Below are 15,721 nucleotides of genomic sequence, written 5' to 3'. Positions count from 1 at the left end.
CTGAGCTTTACAGTGTGTCAAGGGTGTATATAACGTGTTTTCAAAGCATCTGAGATCCCGGGCAGAGACTTGGATTATGCCAGATGAGCTGTATGGAGCAAATTTCTGTTTTTTTTGTTTTTTTTTTACCGTCAATAAATGTTCTGTTCACTACGAAACATCACTTGACTATCAGCATGACTGTGATTTCCATTTTTGAGTGAACTTTTCCTTTAACTGATGCAACAGCCTTCAGCAGAGTGCTACCTGTTGACGCTGAGGCTGAGCTACAGTCTCACTTTCATGTAATCTCCACATCCCGTTGTTGTCACTACTGTTTGTTTTAAGTCACTCACTCGCACTAATCCATGTTCTACTTTGGCTGTCGTCAGCGGTTATACAGTTCAATGAATTGTTTTTTTCTTGTCTGCTGATAACCGTCACGATGGGGTGCATTTTTGACTCAGTGGTTACTTGCCAGAGCAGATGCACAATGCACAGGGTCGAGCGGTGATCGCTGACACCCCGCACTGTCTCATTTTATGAAAGCTTTACATCATACATGTGACAAAAATGTGAATTGATTAATTTGGGCCAGCTGATGTTCAACTATGATTTAAAAGCATCTTTTTTTTGCTATTTTAATGACTCTGAAACAGAATACACTTTCTACAACAAAAAAAGCATCCTTTGTGACTAAATGCATGAAGTTGAACAAATTCAATTTGTGGACTCGAACCTTTGGAAGAATCGTCTTCGATGGGCTGTTTAAAGGCCGTGATGTCACTGAACGTGCACAGAAACAGGACCACTTTCTCTTGTTCGTTTCGAATGGGAGCGATCTTCACAAAAAACCAAACAGGCGTCCCTGAAAGTATGAAAGGACAAATATTCAGCTGCTTGTTTTTAGAGGACATGACAGTGAATGCACATGAGGGAGGAATCTGAAATATCCCGGACTTTCAGAACTTTCCACGTCTCCCTGCAACACCTGCGAGGAGCAGGGAGGTCACACCTGCGAGTGGAAACAAAACACAGCACCACGTTTTTTTCTGGGAAAGGTTTCTCTGGTCTGGCTCTCGACTAATTAGCACATTTCTACAGAGGTAGAACTGTTCTGGGCTGCCTTTGAACTCAGCTGTATGTTAGAGAAGCTCTGAATACATTTGCATGACAAGAAGAGTGGAACTTCACATTTTCCTCTCTTCGCTCGCACGTGGCGCTGCTACTTACTGTTCTTCTTGTACATCAGTATTTCGAACGAGTTCATCTCATAATTCTCGAATGTTAGTCGCACTTTTTCTGTCGTGTCCTTGTCCGTGAGTTCCCCGTACATGAAGCTGGAAAACACAAAGTGGAAATAACAATTTGAATATTTAATAGACTTCGACAAGCATCCTCATTCTGGCACAAAAGAGTGCTGACGAAAGCTCGATGTGTGAATATCTTAAAGTGTTACAGTTGCCAAGCAGTTTCTGCTGTGGTTATTTTGTTGCTTTGACGCACCTTTATATGTCACCTTAATGCACGTTTCCTCTTAAATGTAATTGTTTGTTTCCTGAAAAAGAAGCTCTTTTATCAAGATTCACCACTGAACCGTGTAGATCGGTTACTGATTGCTACTTAGAGACCTTGGAGAGGTGCTCTGACGAATTAGGCCGCATTAAAAATACAGTACAAGTAAATTTAAACTCACTGAAATGAATCCTGAAACCATTAAAAGATAAATGCAGCCTGGTGTCTAATTGGCCGAACGCGAAGTTGCTCTCGCAAACAAATTAAACCTGAAGATGGGTCAAGCAAGCGTGAGCACATTTAACCATGCTGCAGAGACATTCATCTCACTTTGCTTGTTACCGCCACCCTCAGTGGCAGCCTGCTCCAGCACGATCTAAATATAACTCACAGTTTGTTATGAAATACAAAAGGGAAGGCTAAATTTAATGAGACTACGTTCTGACGCTGCAGAGACTTTTACAGACCAGCGCTTGATGTGAGATCACTGACGACTGTCCTCTCTCGCTCTCTCTCTCTCCCTGAGCCAGGAGGAATGTGACTCTCTTCAAAGAAAATCATTCCTCAAGTGACTTTTCTCGTCACGCGTGAAAAAAAAAAAAAAAAAAATTCCCACAGGTTTGTCACTGTATGTTTACCGCATCCAATATGGAACAAGAAACATATACATAATTGAAGAGACCGAGAACACAGTAAGAGCAGTTGAGATGGAAAAAAACATCTTTGATCCGCACAGCTGCAGCGAAAGAGGCTGAGATATTAAGACACTAACAGTCAGGGGGAATGAGTATACGTTTTATGTTTGTGAGGCCATAAAACATTCAGAGTGTGATTGTTTGATGTTTTTGAGGATGACTCTATCAGGCTCTGGAAGATGTTTTGTGACAGAAAATAAAAAGCTGAAAGATCAAATGATTAAATGTATAGAGGGAAATTCAAAGAATAATCAAAGTGGGTAGTGGTGCTTTTTAAACTACCAATAAAGAACCAAGTGTTGGATGACTGTTTATGAAAGTACAGGCTCTAAAATCTGAAGGCCAGGCAGATTTTATAGCGGTAAATGTTACGTACAGCATCAAATAAACCTGCCTGAAAGTGACCAAACATTATTACAGACGCAAAAGTCAATATGACGTGAGATTCATCTGTATGATTGAAAAAAACAAGGAGTAGTCATTACTAGTGCATGTCATTTGTAAGAAATGGACAGACATTCAAAATCAAACTTTCTGTTGGAGCTGTAGCAACAGTTGCTGTGGATCTTCATGGCCTATTAGCTGACAGAAGTTTGCCTGCACCACACTCATCTCGACAGGGCTCAGCCGCTTCCCACTAGAAGTCTGGACACCAGACTGGGACTGAGCACAGCCTACGAGACCACAGGGAGCTTGAAGAGAGGGGGCACAGTACCTTTTGCCCAGTTTATTTTGAGGAGTACTGTCATTTTATTTATTGTATAACTGTCATTGAATTTGTTGTCAAATACCACTTTGTCATTTCCTGAAATTTCTGGTTGATTTCCTGCATTTACAGGTTTTCAAACACAGTCAAACAATTATAGGTCCATTTTCCTTTTCCCCAGTTATTAAGAATAAGACTTCATTCCATCAAGCACCCTAAAATAAACCTGAAACAAACCATCTCACACTCTGTTCAATATTTGTATTGGCAAGTGTTCTGAAGCTTATGCCTAGGGACCCAAGGGTCTAAATCAGTAATAGCCGCAGTGCTGGCTGTGACAAACACAATCTCCCACAACAGACGAAATCGCCCACGGTTTTCAAATCTGGCAGCACCGACTGTTTCCATGTGATCCCATTAATGTGCTGGTTGCTGGCTCGCTTCTTTTACTGGCACAGCAAACACAGAGTCCAGAAAGTGTTCACTCGAAGAGGAGTGACGCTCGTTTTAGGAGTTCCTTTTATTCCTTGAGGTGAAAGGTTCTGGAGGGAGCACCCCGCCCACACTGTCCCTGTTTGTAGTCAGTTTCAGTTGTAACAGCCTGATTACATCACAGCTTTGTGTCTGAGTTATCGCTTTGCAAGAGAATATTTTTTTTCTGACCTGCCGTAAATTACGGGAACATCATGCCGTGAGTGGCATTCTCATTCACTGGTTTTAACTTCCTCTGCTAAGATGCACTGCTGAAGGGAGGCAGTCGATCCAGTGTCGCCTCACAGTTGGGTCTAATATAAAGAAAGGCCCATGAGAACTACAAAATTGTACTCCTCATTCAGTCAGCATTGACCCTGTGGAGGAACTGTATCTGTATCCACACTTTCATAAAGTGAAAATCGAAAGTTTACAGGGTCCTTAAAGTTCAAGCTTTCTAGCAGAATGGCTTTGGGCTAGACTGAATTGCCATACAAGTTGGTACAGACAGTCAAGCTCCCCAGAAGATGAATCCTGAATACTTTGTCAATAGCCTGAATTGACTTTTCCTGCAATGTCAAGCTGAGGTTGACATTTGTGAAATGTCTCGTCAGCAACTGGAATGCCATTAAACTTCATGCACATTCATGTCCCCCCCTTTGGGATGGGCTGTCAGTGTTTCCCACACAGAGACTTTATTTTGCAAGGCCATCCACATATATTAACGACGACCTGAGCCTATAAGGAGACACATTCCAGCATTTTTGTACTTGTATTTCTTGTTTCTGTCTAAGAGAATAACACCATCCGTCATAAATTAACTATTGGACAATCTGCCCACGCTCTACACCTCCCTACTGCTGACATTTGCACATGCTCTGCAGAGAAACAGAGAGAGAGATATTCTCTGTTATTAACCTGCCTGTTAATGCACTGATATCATGCGTAATGTAGTCCTTGTTATACTGTTGTTTCTTACAAGCTTGAAATTGCACCTGGTTGTCTGACATGTCATGTGATACCACGTTGGTTTCGAACACCATGTAGTTGGCACTGTGTTTGAGAGAGGCAGATCCCGGTCCAATATTCAGCGCGCACAAGTGAGATGTGGAAACTTTTTGAAGAATTTTATGTGATAATTAGACTTTTTTTCCAGCAGAAACTAAATCAGAAACACGTTGGGGATTTTTTTTTTCATGTAAGCTTTAATGCATGTGTGGACGGGATCTTTAACCACAACGGATTGATTCAATAGTCGTATTATTGCAGCTGTTAGCCCGAACCAGAAGCAAGTCTCACTATTTGGTTTAGAATTGATTGTTAAATGTTTCTGCAGCATTAAGTCCTCCTCTGATCCCCATGATTATGAAGAAATGGTGCAAAATAATTGGAAAAAAAACATGACCATATGAGCAATGATGGTATAATAGTCCACTGCTTCCTTTTCAGTAAAAAGAAGACATAATGCTTTATAGAAAGAATAAATATGAGCACAAACAGCAGCAAAGAGAGCAACTACAGTGAATCACTACCTCAAATAATTCTCAAAATAAGGTTGCTCTGCCTGGTGGAGGGAGGTGTAAATAGAAATACACACAAATAGACACATGGGGTTGAAAGTGGCTTCTACAGCGGCGCAACTACAAAATTAAATTCAGAAATGAGAGCTCTTTTCTTCCTGGAGGCACTTATGGCATTAAAAAAAACAAACCTTGTAAAGAAAGTCACCCTCCTCTCTAACTGTACTGCAACAGCATGATTATCTTCGCTTTGCCAGCCAAGCTCATCCAGATTAACAAGATAGCTGTAGCTGTAACAAGTTCTTGTAATGTTACTGGCTAATCATGCCGATCTAATACAGCAAAATAGCTGTCAAATTATTCTTCACATCAAGACACAGGGATGTTTTTTTCTTTTTTCTTTTTTTGCCTACCTGCAGGTGCTGCTCTTCTGCATCACCTCTGCTCTGTGGTACCCCGACAACTTGCAGAAGCCATCGTTACTGTAGACGATGGGCCAGTCCACGATCTGAGCGTTTCCCAGGACAAAGTTGGTATCTGTTGGAGAGGGAAAGGGAAAGAAGGCGGCAAATAACTCGAGGGACTGCAGTGTACGACAACATACAAATAGTTTGGGTTGGGAAAGGGGCTGAGGCATAAGACGTTTTAAATGAAAGTCAAGGATTGTTGGACTCAGAAAGGAAGTAACAGTAAGACACAGAAAAGGGGCAAAAATAAATATTTGTTATTGTAAAGCAAGACTGAATTGATTTAATATTTGTGTCTGTGGATAAGAAATGTGCAAACACTAATGCAGATAACAGGGAAGCGAGACCACATTTAGGCATAACTCAGCAGTCATATCGGGCCTCTTGTTTTTAATTTCAGGTAACAATTAGAAACAATTGGTATCAGTATGTTGGGGGGTTTATCGCTTCACCACTACAATTTAACACTAAAAATAAGATTTAACATTCACATACAGCCTCTTTCTTTACTTGAAGATGTGTTTGTCTTGTAAAGTTTCCCCTATCGTTAAAAAGATTGGGTGATCCTGCCTTTAAGAGCTACTTTGAAGACACTTTAAAGATTTTCATTAGGGTCCATGATGGTCTACGGCCCATTACACACTCCACTCAGGGCGAGCGCAGAGAAAATGTGAGCCAAACATAAAATCGTTGCCTGTGTAGAAAACATCGAGATATCTTCTCCCTCAACTTTTTTTTTTTTTTTTTCATTTTTAATTTGTAATTGCTCATTAGCAGTCATTTGCGTTGTGTTTGTGTGTGCTGGGTAATGGGTGTTTCAGAGGGGTGTGGAGGGGAAAACAACAAGTGCTTGTGTTTATAAAGGGTGATTATCATGACAAAGTGCTCTTTATTGCCAGATGCGGCCTACGAATACAAATAACTGCTGCCGTTGATTTTTTTTAAAAATGTCACAGAATACGCAGTACATTAATTCTCATATGGCTTATTTTGCATATTCAAATGTTGGCACGGCCTCCAAGCAAAAGACTTATTCATTATCAAAATGTAAATAAACCTACAGAATAATAGAGTTGATGTATATTTTAATGACCTATTTTGTGTCCATCATATTTTAAAACCTCAGCAGTTTAACAATGTAATGTAATAATATAATGTATCATAATAATTTACATACTGTTACTCCGTGTCATAAAGTCATGTCATGATACATTAAAAAAAGGGAGGACGTCTGTTTTCTTCTTTATATTTCATTTTAACAGGCAGCCTAAATAAAACACTGTGTTAAATTAATCATGGAAAAACATGCAGAATTTTGCCTGGACAAAGTAATGGCAACATCAGTTTATACTGAGGTTATACCAATTAAAGACCATCAATTTTGCCCTTGATTTGTAAAAGAAAAATACAATAATAGTATTTTGATAGCATACTTTGTGAAAGACGTCAAGACAAACTCGATGTGATTACTTATTTTGCACATCTTGCTTTTGCTTTGTCAAAAGGAGCAGATGTAATGGGTTTAGGTGGGAGCAAGAGAAATAATAATTGGGGATACAACCTTTAAAAAAAATACAAATCTGTGTGACAGATCTCAAAGCTAACCCCCCGCTACGCCCACAGACATGACAATGTGATGACACAGGGGTGAAAGAAGAGAAGAATTAAAAACACCTGGCACAAAACAGGAACAGAAATTCTATTTTTAGGCCACAAATGAGCACACACAAACCAAGCAAAAAAAAAAAAATTTATTCTTTGATCACATCGAAACAAAACACACTGAAATGGCAACAGAAGAGAGAGTACGACGAATGAGACGTTCCATGCCAACGTGTTATTTTACAATGATCAGATGAATGCTTATCTTGCAAGTAAAGAAGCTCAATGACTGATTGATTGATTAGCCCTGGATTTATCGATTCACTGCTGTACTGCAGCAATGTTTTTCTTTTCTCATAAAAATCTCAACATGTTTAATTAGTCGCTTTGTAAATTAACAGCATTTGGTATAGAACATTTAGTGGTACGTTACAAAGAGAAAGATACTGTAAGGAAGAACATAAGCAGTACACCAAACTAGACTTAATAGTACCTGTCTGTCTATGTGACAGTGTCCAAACTGAAATGTTTGAAAAGGAAAAGAAGGTTAACAGATTACAGTGAAGAGCACCCGTTGAATGTCAGACAACAACAAAAAAAAAAATGGGACGTGTCAAGCAAAAGAGAGACACGGGCGGTTACAACAGCAACACCTCACCGTGTTGCTCTGACATGAGCGGATGCTACTTGTTAAACATGACAGTTTCATTACAAGCAACTATTGTCTCATTCAGCAAGACCTCGGACGGAAGGTTAAGATTTAGTTAACTGAAACAGCTAATCTAATCGGAAAAAGTCTCCCATTAAATTATTATAGAAACAGGCGTACTTTTACTGTACTGTTAATTGATCTTTTGCCACTAGGGGGCAGATACACTCAGAAACAAGCTGACAGACACTCAGCCACAGTGCCTAATCTGTTGCAGCTAACACGTTAGCATACAGATCGCTTACTTACAGCCTCTACCAGCTTCTGAGAGTAATGTTTGTCTCTCTACCTGCTAATATACAGTAGATAGCTGACCACTTTTAACATTAGGTACTAGCTTTGTCCGTCTGCTATTCTTGCTAAGCCCTACTCTTCTCTGCCTCTGATTGGTTGACTTGAATTGTCAGGTTTAGGCATGAGGAGTGAGATTGGTTAGCGTTAGGTTCAGAGGGTGGGTTAAAGCAGGAAAAGCAGTGATGACATGCGCTGGGCTGGTAGCGACAGCGTACAGTAGGTATGGAAATTTGGCTGATGTCAGCAGTAAAATTGAGCAACACATTACAGTTGCTCTAAAACTAAAATAATGAGCTCAACAAAGCAAAAAAAAATCTCCGGAGATCTGCAAAGCCGACAGTACAACCTGTAATCAAGCGTAGGTCATTTTTCATTACACAAACATCATCGCAAGAACAGTAAGCTCAGGTGTATTTAATACGATCAATCAAGGGGTCCGTTATACTCCTCCATACAGTTCTGTAGACCTATATGAACATATAGATTCATTTACTTTCAAGGGCCTTTATCAACCAGTTCATGTAGATATGCAAAAGCACACAATCAAACGTCCTATATAAACATGGAAATATAAGAAATGTTACTTAAAAACTTACCTACCCACTAAAAGTGATTGCAATCATGCCTTCTTATTATTAATTACTTCTTTGATTGGTTTAGTTTTAGAAGGACTGCATCTTTATTTTGCATGGACTGGTTTCGGGCTTCTGGACTTTAAAGTGGCTATGATTTATAATCTTATATAATAACTTCTGACTGTGTGAAAACAACGCAACAGGTCGCACTTGGGAGCTGTCAGCAGCTCTCCTTGCCTCACAGAGCTTTGAGGTGAGTTTTCTGCTCACTGTTCAGCTGCCCGACACGGAACTTTACTGTTTTAGTTCCCCGTCACTGATCCCATAGTGTTGTTTTCAGCTACAGCTGGCAGCTGTTTTTGGTGAAATGGCTCTAAAAGCCCACTGTACACTTCCTGCTCAGCACCAAAAGGCTGACAGACAGTGAACATAGTGAGGCATTTCGCATCACAATAGAAATTTTAAATAGGAATTGGTGGTGACCAAAAACAGAGCAAAAAGAGAGTGAGCACGAACTTGAATTCAACAGTAGGCCAGAAACACGACTCCAATTGAATGACTTGGTAGATGTTTGCTAAAAGGTTCACCATAACAACTTAAGAGGTGCCCAAAAAATGAGTTCTTGAAGGTTTAAAATACTTAATGCTAGAAGTGGCATCAACACAAAGATTACCTTACTGTATCTTCAGCCGCCAACATTTTCTTAACTGTTCCTCATCTTCAAACACTTCAACATACAAATAAACTTTACAGGATATAACAAGACTTAACAAACATGTGACTGAGGATTTCAGGGGGTCCTAGGCATCCTAGATGCACATATGAGGCACACAGGCAGCATTTCATAAGCGTTCTAGGTCCAGGTCCCTTATATTGTCCATGTTTGCTTACTGGCATTATGTACTACTGATAAAAATAAATGACTAAAGCCATTAAAAGGAATAATCTCATTGTTTGTGAACGCCCACCCACCTCTGTGTCTCTCACAAGTCACTCCACAGTTTCTCAGTGGCGTCCCACAGATTATCGTCTCGGCTCTTTTGTTTCTAGCTTCAGAGAGATTTACTGCTCGCTAATCCATGGGCCGCCCAAGGTCGTAAGAAAAACATATGCATGGGCTTTCGTTCTTAAAGGGCGGATTTTCCTTCTTTTTAAAGATATCACACACCTTAGGGAGCCAGATCATTGCGCACTTCATCTAAAGAAAGCCCCGCTCCGGAGAGACGCATTCACCCTTTTCTGAACAAGTTGTTCCTTCCTGTCATAACACGTTTTAATGTAGACATGTGCAACAGGGGCAGACTGACAGCGAGGCCCAACGAGTGCATACACAGACAGGCACATATTGGTTCGGCACACAGCTGGGAGAGCTGACCACGAGTGTTTGAGAGGATAAAAAAACAACCCAAACCGAACTCAAACCACACCTCATTTTAAAAAGAGGCAATTATAGCTCAAACCAATTAGCTGGCGTGATTTCCGTTTTGTCCCTGAGTGTGCCTCGTGACAGACACACACACAGATGCTGGTTGTGTTTCACAGTTAGCTGTCTAGTGTCGTAACTCTCCAGCCTGCCCTGTCACTTCATATTGATTCTAATAATTCAGGGGCCGAGGCCAAACCATTACTGACAACCATGTCCAAAAATACTGTAAGACCTCCAACAGAGTTTGGTAAGATCCAGCTCCCAATTGTGACCAACTGTCTTCACACAACTAGTTACAGACTACTACTTATAAACTATATTAAGATTATATTAAGAGTATTCACATTTTAGAGAAGGACCTCATCATTATAACCAGATAATGAATATGTTTTGATCACTGGTTTGGACTAAGAGGTCGGTCAATGTGTGTCAAGAGGTTTAAACAAGGTTAGAGGACAGTCATGACACATATCAAACAGGGATCCATTATAAATAATGGGCTCAGTATTGGGGGATTCACCGCCAATATATAGAACCAAAAATGCAAAGTGAAAATAAACTTTAAAAAATGAACATTCAGTCATCATGTCCATGCTGGTGGAATGTCAGGTGAAGTTTCCCTGTTCACAAAACATTTCTGGAGCTTCACAGCAAAAACTGTGTTTATAAGCATTCTCCTAAATCAAACTAAATGACTAGATGCAAGTAAACAACGGAAGAAAAACATAAAATGCCTCCATACAGCTCATCCGATGTCATCCAAGTGTCCATAAGAAATGAGTTTCTAATTTGATTTGAAGAGACATTAAAACTTTTTTAATCGCAACAGCTTCACTGTTGCTGATAAGCTAAAAGCTTTGGCATCTGAAGCGGGTGCAGAAGCTCGACCGCGCCTCAACAGTGTAAATAACATCTTTTCAAATCCATTCCGACAAACATTATGGGGCCAATCTATGATTTTTCTTTGGTTGTTTTATACATTTTAAAACAAGTCCCCATCTACTGCAGTTGTTTAGGAGAATTCGTTTCACTGCAAAGCTCCAGAAATGTGTCATTGACAACAAAACTTCACCTGACTTTCCATCAGCATGAGGGTGACCACATAATGACTGACTTTTCAATTCTGGGTGAGCATATTCTTTAAACAGCTGCAGCTGGGTAGAGCCGTGCAGCAGCAAAAGAAGAATGTTCCACAAGGGTTGAGAGAGTTTGAACACAACAAATCTGATTAAAACTGTGGAATAATAAATCATCCGTCTTTGCTCACCTTGTTACCCTCGGAGGTGCATAAACTACAGGTTAGGATCTTGTTTTTTAAATATATTATACATATTATTATATTCCAAAAATGTGAAATCATCCATTATCTTATTGGTTTTGGTCATAAGGAGACACTAATTAAAGATTATGACAACTCAGTATAGCGTACCCCTAATTTTGACCAACTCTGCTGGTTGATGGTTATTTGGTTGGTAATGTCTGACGTTTTTTTGGGAGCTTAATGTTGTTTTAGCGGTGTTGCTATCCATAAAATTAAAGATGCAAAGAGAAGAACTGAAGGCAGTAGTCTTAATGAGGTTATTGAGACATACTTAGGTTATAAACTAAGACAACAGCAACAAAAGCCCTGTAGCAGAAGGTGGGATGATGGGAAGAGATCATATTAATCACTGACACATATTTTACTCAGAATATTCATGATTTACGGGCATGAAGACAGTAGAAGGCACAATAATCCAGAGGAGGCGTCCATGGCTCATGTCATTTTCCAATTAAGGCTTCCAGTGACCTTATGCAATCAGTAGTAAATGTAACCTGCTGTCTCTCCACACACTCCTGCAGGGAACAGCAGCTTCAGTCGTCAAAAATCAGTACACCATAGAATATAAATGTGCACTCTTTGCCATGTGTCTGCATTAAACAAAACCAACTTTTTTTAACGCACATTAACACCCAGAGCTTCATCACTGATTAGCCTCCTGTTTGTTTGCTTTTTTTTTTAATAAATTCAGTTGACTGGCTTTAAAAAAATATATATTCATATTTATTGTCGCCTACCTGCCCTCTGAGACAGGTTGCATTTGTAGTTTTAATGTTATGAATCTTTCCCTTGAACGCGCCACATCAAGCCTCATCCTTACCGTTCGACCGTCTGACAATATTCTCCAGAAAAGTGTTCTGAGGGGCCACAAGTCCCCTCCGGCCCCCCGCCATCCTGCCGCTTCACTCAGGCGTCTGCAGGTGAATCTTCACTCCTCCATCCGCCGCTCGTCTTCATGCTCTCTCCGGCTCTGCGTGCGCGTCTTGGAGAGGTTGTTCTTGTTTGTCTGGTCTGCTCATTAGCAGCCTCCCCCTCAGCCCGGTGCGGTGCGGTGCGTTGGCGCCTCTTTGGTGAGACACGCACCTCATCATCCAGGAGGCGAGAGAAAAAGAAAAAAAAAAAGAAAAAAAAGAAAAAAAGAAACAACGCATGGACGCAGCGCGCAGGAGGGGCCGAGGCTCCGCTCCTCCACACGCAGCACACACACAGATCCTGCAGCGCCACCTGCTGGACAAAACAATGCCTGCAAGCTGGAGTGACTGAATGATCTGCTACCTCAGCTCCAATTCAGAAGGGAATTTTGTTTTTTAATCAACTGCAATTGTTATACAGTAAAAACACATACATTCAAAAAATAAGCTGCCTAAAACACTGAAGCATTTGAATTACATTAAAGGGCCCATTATTATTTTCAGTTTCTAACTTTTATTTTAGGTGACCGCTAGAAATTCTCTTCCCTCATACCATCCATTGCTGCAGCACCTCTATTCGTTTCAGTGCCTGTCTCTTTAAGGCTGCTGCCGGCTCTGATTGGTCAGCTCTAACAGGTCTGAGAAGGAAGCACCCCCCAAGTCCCCAGGAAGGGCCAGGTTTTAAAGCCTATGTTTTTGTAGTGGCCAAAGTGTTCAATCATAGTGCCACCTGAAGCACGGCAGCTCAAAAAAATACTTTTTCCCATAAGCTAACATCGTGAAAGACGTGTATGTAAAACGGTTGGGACATTTATTTGAGCATCACAACCCCGGCAAAATTAGAATAAATTAGGTTACTGGATGTGTGATTTATAATAGGACCCAGAGTAACCAGTACAAAATTCTTTACTTTTATGTATGATACTTGAATACTAAACACTTGAAACACACATTATACGTAGAATTTCCTTTTAACTTTATATTTGAGTAAAACATGTGGTTTAAGTATTAGTGTGCATTCATGTACTTGAATCAGTCTAAGGTAATTTAATCTGTACACATTGACTCAAGTGTGACACTTTAAATTGAACTAATATAATCTAATAAGAATGTAGCTTACATATAGGCTGGTTAAAATTATTTTTTTTTTTAGTGTACTATGGTTTCTAAAATATATTGTCATGGATTAAACTAGTGGTTTCCAATCTCTTTGGCTTGTGACTGCTTATGACATTTTTACAAAGCAGCAGTTTGGAGACTTTGTCATGTTTAATTAATGAATCTCTCACATATTTAGTTTGGTTAAAAGAACAGTTTGGGTTATCCAACATTTGATAAGAAGATGAATTAGTAGAGACAAAGTACAAAACAAAAAATAAACTATTTCAATTTGTGTGGCAGAGCTTTGTTTCCCCAGCTCTTCTGCCCCACTAATCATCCCACAACCCCTCAGATGTATACCATGTCCCATTTAACAGTAAAATGCTGCCAGTGTTATACCAAATAAAAGTCATATTTGAATAAGAGTAAAGATATTGTGTTAAAATATCACTTTACAGTCAAAGTCATCCATATAAACAGAGGTTGAGTGGCCATATTTATCAAATAATGTAGTGGAGTGTGCTGACAAAGTTTAAATAAGAATCCAGGCTTGTAATATTTAGCAGATTAAAACAGAAGGCCGTGTCCAAACTGTTTATTTCAGTGTGAAAACATTTAGGGAAGCTTCCTGCAGTCGACCCTGGAGGGTTGTGGTTAGTTAGTGTTTCATGGATTAATCGCTTAGAGTCAGGCTCTGGAAATGGTGTGTCCCAGAGGAGCAGCAGTACCGAGGCATGTGGATCTTTTTTTTCCCTGTTATAACAGCTGCAGTAAAATCGCCCCTTTCCCCGACAGCATTTTCCCGAACCAGCTCATTAATCCTGTTCAATTATTTTCAAACCCTGCAGTGCTCCTACAAAGATGGACTTCAAATGACGCTTCTGGTGGCACCATTTCCATTCAAATTAAACAAATGGACAGCACAAAGGTCAGGTGGAAAGCTTTTTCTCACACAAGTGGTCTGCTGCTTTTCCTTCCCCTCAGTTTGTCCACCAGTTCTCACAGGTGTAAAGTCAGACCGGCTGCTATGGAAACCAGCAGGGCTCTGTGTGCCGCAGAGAAGCTCGGAATGTTGCAGTTTTTTTGTTCGACCAATTTAAAAGGTACCAAATAGCTGAGCCACGCTTGTGTTTGTCCACTTCAGTAAGTGGACAAACTGGTTCGTGCTTGGCTCAACGCCCATTTCTTTTCATAGTTTTGGTTCAGCATTCACAGGCAGTATATAGATATTCAAAGAACGGTTTAAGTTCCACCTTAAAGTGGGTTTCAGAGACCCTCAGGGATCCTTGGGGTGGTCATATGACAGAATGAAAAACTATTTTGGTTGTGGGTTTCTACATATCATGTCACAAATGCTTAATGTCTTTTTTTGTATTTATTTATATGGACATTTTGAATTTTCGTCTGATTTTTCCTTAACATGATGAGGTTGACCTTCTGTTCTTGTATTATTATACTGATTTTTGAGGGTTTTTTTGTAGGACGGGTTGGCCACCATCTCAAAGCGTCGGTTCATGACACACTGGGAATAAGACTCAAAGAACAGCTTTTCTTACAAATAGCACCTTTAAAGAATTCCTGAATCCAACCCTTTATCAGGATCTGCACCAAAAGGTAATGGGGTTTTTTCTGCCTCGAGACCCCTTCTCCATTCAGGTTTCATTGAAATTCATTTAGTGGTTTTTGTGTAATCTTCCCAACAAACCAACCAACCAGCAAAAACAACTCATCTGGTGTTTAAAAGATAATGAAGGTCTGCTGCTAATAATAATAAATATAGAGGGTTTAAAGTGAAGTGTTACCATGAAAGGACACAACAGCCCGGTGCACAGGACGCCATTCAACGTCCGAGGCCTTCTGAGTCAGTGTTTTTAATAACTGCCTTTGAGCCATCCTTTTAAGGCAATGAAAGTCAGGTGCAGGTGACTGTGTTAAGGAGCACCTGCTGGCCCTTACTCTAGTAATGTATTTGTGCAGGAGTGATAAAGGATATGTAATGGCAATAACTTATCAGACAAGTCTGTGATAAAGTCTCTTTCATGTGAGGGTCGAACTCCTACACAGTGTCCAACGCGTCACCAGATTCTCACAGAGCAACAGGTATTACAATGTCAGTACAACCTGGGTTTTTTTCAAGCAGAAAATATTAGATTTACTAGAATCACAAGGCTCCCCACACACAAAAAAATTAAAACTTGTGAGAATCCTTTCATGAAGTGAGAAGAATTCGATGAACTTGAAATGTATTCCTTCCTTTTCTAACTTCAAAGGTTTAAAGGGATTAAACACTTTCGTTCCTGCTCCAGCTGGGCTCACTGAGAGTCACAGTCCTCTAATACATGAAATGTAAACCTGTAGAGGGCATCCGGCTGTATTACAGTGAAATGAACCCTTTGTAATATTACATAATTTCCCCCAAAACTCCCCAG

General features: G+C 40.1%; 1 protein-coding gene across 3 annotated transcripts in view; it reads right to left on the bottom strand.

Annotated features, from left to right (window-relative positions):
* The window catches only part of kcnh1a (potassium voltage-gated channel, subfamily H (eag-related), member 1a), a 37,057-nt gene extending 24,693 nt beyond the window's left edge, over window positions 1–12,364 (bottom strand). For 2 of the 3 annotated variants that reach the window (XM_037122609.1, XM_037122610.1), the window contains exons 1-5: window positions 12,101–12,364; window positions 7,449–7,475; window positions 5,300–5,423; window positions 1,213–1,319; window positions 719–847 (exon numbers count right to left, since the gene is read on the bottom strand). In XM_037122609.1, the coding sequence (XP_036978504.1) occupies window positions 719–847; window positions 1,213–1,319; window positions 5,300–5,423; window positions 7,449–7,475; window positions 12,101–12,173 (460 nt within the window). In that variant the 5' untranslated portion in view covers window positions 12,174–12,364. The remainder of the gene's footprint in view (window positions 1–718; window positions 848–1,212; window positions 1,320–5,299; window positions 5,424–7,448; window positions 7,476–12,100) is intronic. The other variant, XM_037122611.1, reaches the window with a different exon arrangement.
* Window positions 12,365–15,721: the final 3,357 nt, after the last annotated feature.

Source organism: Acanthopagrus latus, chromosome 15 (assembly GCF_904848185.1).
Source record: "Acanthopagrus latus isolate v.2019 chromosome 15, fAcaLat1.1, whole genome shotgun sequence".
Taxonomy (NCBI): Eukaryota; Metazoa; Chordata; class Actinopteri; order Spariformes; family Sparidae; genus Acanthopagrus; species Acanthopagrus latus.
This window is presented reverse-complemented; position numbering and strand designations above follow the sequence as displayed.